The sequence below is a fragment of the Zophobas morio genome, unplaced genomic scaffold (genome assembly GCF_036711695.1).
Source record: "Zophobas morio isolate AGI-343-1 ecotype UQ-CSIRO unplaced genomic scaffold, CSIRO_AGI_Zmor_V1 ptg000016l, whole genome shotgun sequence".
Lineage (NCBI taxonomy): Eukaryota > Metazoa > Arthropoda > Insecta > Coleoptera > Tenebrionidae > Zophobas > Zophobas morio.
This window is the reverse complement of record NW_026972121.1, coordinates 3,762,979-3,765,866: the sequence shown is the minus strand read 5'-3', so window position 1 is coordinate 3,765,866 and position 2,888 is coordinate 3,762,979. Positions and strand designations below refer to the sequence as shown.

The window sequence follows — 2,888 nt, the reverse complement described above, 5'->3', positions numbered from 1 at the left end:
CCAAAAGTTTATGATGAAAACTTGAAAAATGTCAGAAGTGAAAATCAAACATGAAAATTTGAAAAATCGAAAGAAAAAGAAAAACTTCAATTTCTAAAAACTGAAAAATAATAAAAAAAGAAATATGTATTGTATTTTTTTTTGATCTACAGATTTATTATTACAACTGAACCCTGAAAATAAACTCTAAAAAAAGGAACGTTTAGAATACGTGCCACAATATAGTTTCAACATTATTTGAACTTATTCACACTGTTCAATACTAAAACAATCAGACTATAAATTAAAAGACCAATTACTGCCACTACGATGATCATAAAGACAACAACATCTAAGAACAAATAAGTAAACCAAGACATATGAACAGCTGGATTTTGAAAGTGTTTCGTATCACCATGTCTAATCACATACTCGCACCACCAGATAGCATCTTCCAATCCACTCTTTGGTTTATCGAAAACGACCCCACGTAACTTCTTGATGTTGTCTTTATACCTGGAAGACTCAATTTTATTCGTCTACCTCCAAACATCAGACACCCACATCTTAGATCCAGCTACTTTAACAATAACTTCCTTTAGCTTTCTTGCAGTAATAGACGTCGGATTAATTTGTTCACCTATCCCTAAAGCCACAAATTGGCGAATATTTTCAGGTTGATCAGCGTAAAACGGTATACCAACAATGGGGACCTCCCTAGAAACGGTTTCTTCAAGCGAATGCAACCCTCCTTGGGTCACAAAAACCTTAATCTTACTATGTGCTGAAAAATAACCTTGAAGAAACAAAACCTTTGGAACGAAACACACCTAGAAGGTCTTTCTGCGGAAACCAGTTTCTAATAACCACATTAGTGGGTAATTTAGGTAAATCAACATCACATTTGAGTAAAACCAGATAAGGGAGTTCGGCCAGAGCTTGTAAAATATTGTCTCGGATTTGTGGTTCCAAGAGGGACATTTTTACGTTGGTCCCTAAACTAAAATAAACCACACCGGTTTTAGAGTCATCTAAAATTTTTTGCAAATCCTGAAACAGTACTTTCTTTATTTAAAACGAAAAGTGTTATTTTGGTACGTTTGGTAAAGGTTTAGGTGAGTGGTACTCCATTGGTAACATTTCAACCACCGCAGGTACGTTTGCTCTCAAACTTTGCATTTGGTAATGTCTGTTAAGCAAAAACATGCTGATACTTTTTTCGTACTCCGAAATGTGTGCTACATCCCCGAAATGCTTCTTGGCCAGCTTATCAGCCTTCGGTAGTACCACATTCTGGTAATACAAACTATGCCACACAAAAAACGCCAAACTTTGAACCTTTTCCCACAGCGTCAAGGCTCCAGCCGGAAGGTTTATGACTAGATCTGGGTACAAAACTGGATGGTTCACATTACCGACAGCATCATACTGGGCGCTGTAAATACTCATCGACAAAATCCCAATCACTGGTGCCTTAAATTTTCCAGATAATGCGTGCATTACTGGATGCATTAGTTCCACAAGAATCAAATCGAACGTCCTATTATGACCCCCAAGCAATTTTTTAAACCCGGGACTGCTTAATTCTCTGTCTGCCACGATTTCCAAAAATTCGTAAAAATTTCGCATTATTTCGTACAGGGTCAGGTCTTTGAAAAACATCTCTTGGACATATTTTTCTTCCAGAACGTCGTAGGCGCAGCGAATGTCGATTTCTGTTAGGTTTGTTAAAGCGGGGTTGTTCACGGGGTCGGGTGTTACCATAGTGACTTGGTGACCCCGTAACGACAGTTCTCGCATGACTTTGTAGTAGACCATTTGGTGAGTGATGGAAGGGTACATGAACACCCCCAGGATGTTGGCACAGTTGGCTGTACCAATGAAAAGTAGAGGTGTCACAATGGACATCTTTGCTGGTCGACTGGTTTGTGAACCCTTTGTTCGACTGTCACTACAATAATAAAGGGATAGAATGCGAATATAAATATTTATATTACGACTGTGTGGCTAAAACTCGTTAAGAATTTAAAATATATTTTTATGTTGTGGACAGTTTTATGTTTTTGTTTTCATTTCTTTTTTTTTTTTTGTGTTAATAAACTATAAAGGTAACTAATGTTTGCTGCGTATCTATACACTACATCAATATTCCAAACATTAATTCTTTAAATTGCGAATAATAATTGACCATTGCGTGAATGTTGGAAAAACACTTCTTATATATTAGCTTATAGTGCAATAGTGATAAATAATAAAAACAAAGTTCATAAACATTTAATTATCTCTGCACGTGTAGACCATTTCCCATCTATGTGTACTTTTACCATTGCTAATGTAAACTAAGTATTACTAACACGGTTAGACCGTATTTTTTATTTATTTTAACAATGAAGTTTAAGTTTAATTAAATATACGAAGCATACACATTGGAAACATAGAAGAGTAAATAATAGTCTTGTAAAAACAATTATTGTTACGCCAAGGTAAGAAAACCACTAAATATCGACATTAAGACTCCTCAAATGTGCAGCTCCTTTATGACGAATGATGTAATCCGTTGAATCTGGAGTCTTGTCGAGTAAAATTTCCACAATTTCTAAAACTCTGTCTCTACATCTGCAAAATTTAAGGAACACCCGAAATTCTTTCAAAGTGCTTCAGAAACAAAACACAGAAGGTCCACGGGATACTTAAAATTACTTCAAAAACAAGACACAAAAGGTCCCCGAGATTTTTTCAAACTACTTCAAAATGTAGACACACGGGGTCCCCGAATCGTTTCACCTTACTTCAAAAACAAAACTGACCCAAGATATTTAAAACTGCTTCAAAAACCGGACACAAGAGGTCCACGAGATTCTTTCAAACTACTTCAAATACTAGACACAATAGGTCTCCGAGATTTTGTC

General features: G+C 36.0%; 1 protein-coding gene across 1 annotated transcript; it reads right to left on the bottom strand.

The window, feature by feature from the left end:
* Positions 1–233: 233 nt before the first annotated feature.
* On the bottom strand, positions 234–1,887 carry LOC135129770 (UDP-glucosyltransferase 2-like). The gene is made up of 4 exons (XM_064057021.1): positions 1,078–1,887; positions 810–1,029; positions 544–763; positions 234–495 (listed from the first exon to the last, which is right to left on the bottom strand). Exons 1-4 carry the CDS (start codon positions 1,885–1,887, stop codon positions 234–236), a joined length of 1,512 nt encoding a protein of 503 aa, XP_063913091.1.
* Between the last annotated feature and the right edge of the window lie 1,001 nt (positions 1,888–2,888).

Bases quoted from the DNA above. Each gene is read 5' to 3' on its own strand.
- LOC135129770 (XM_064057021.1), bottom strand. From the start codon at position 1,887: ATGTCCATTGTGACACCTCTACTTTTCATTGGTACAGCCAACTGTGCC. The intron at 1,030-1,077 runs GTACCAAAATAA...GTACTGTTTCAG, and splicing joins CACCTAAACCTTTACCAAAC to GATTTGCAAAAAATTTTAGA. The intron at 764-809 runs GTGTGTTTCGTT...GTTATTTTTCAG, and splicing joins TCCGCAGAAAGACCTTCTAG to CACATAGTAAGATTAAGGTT.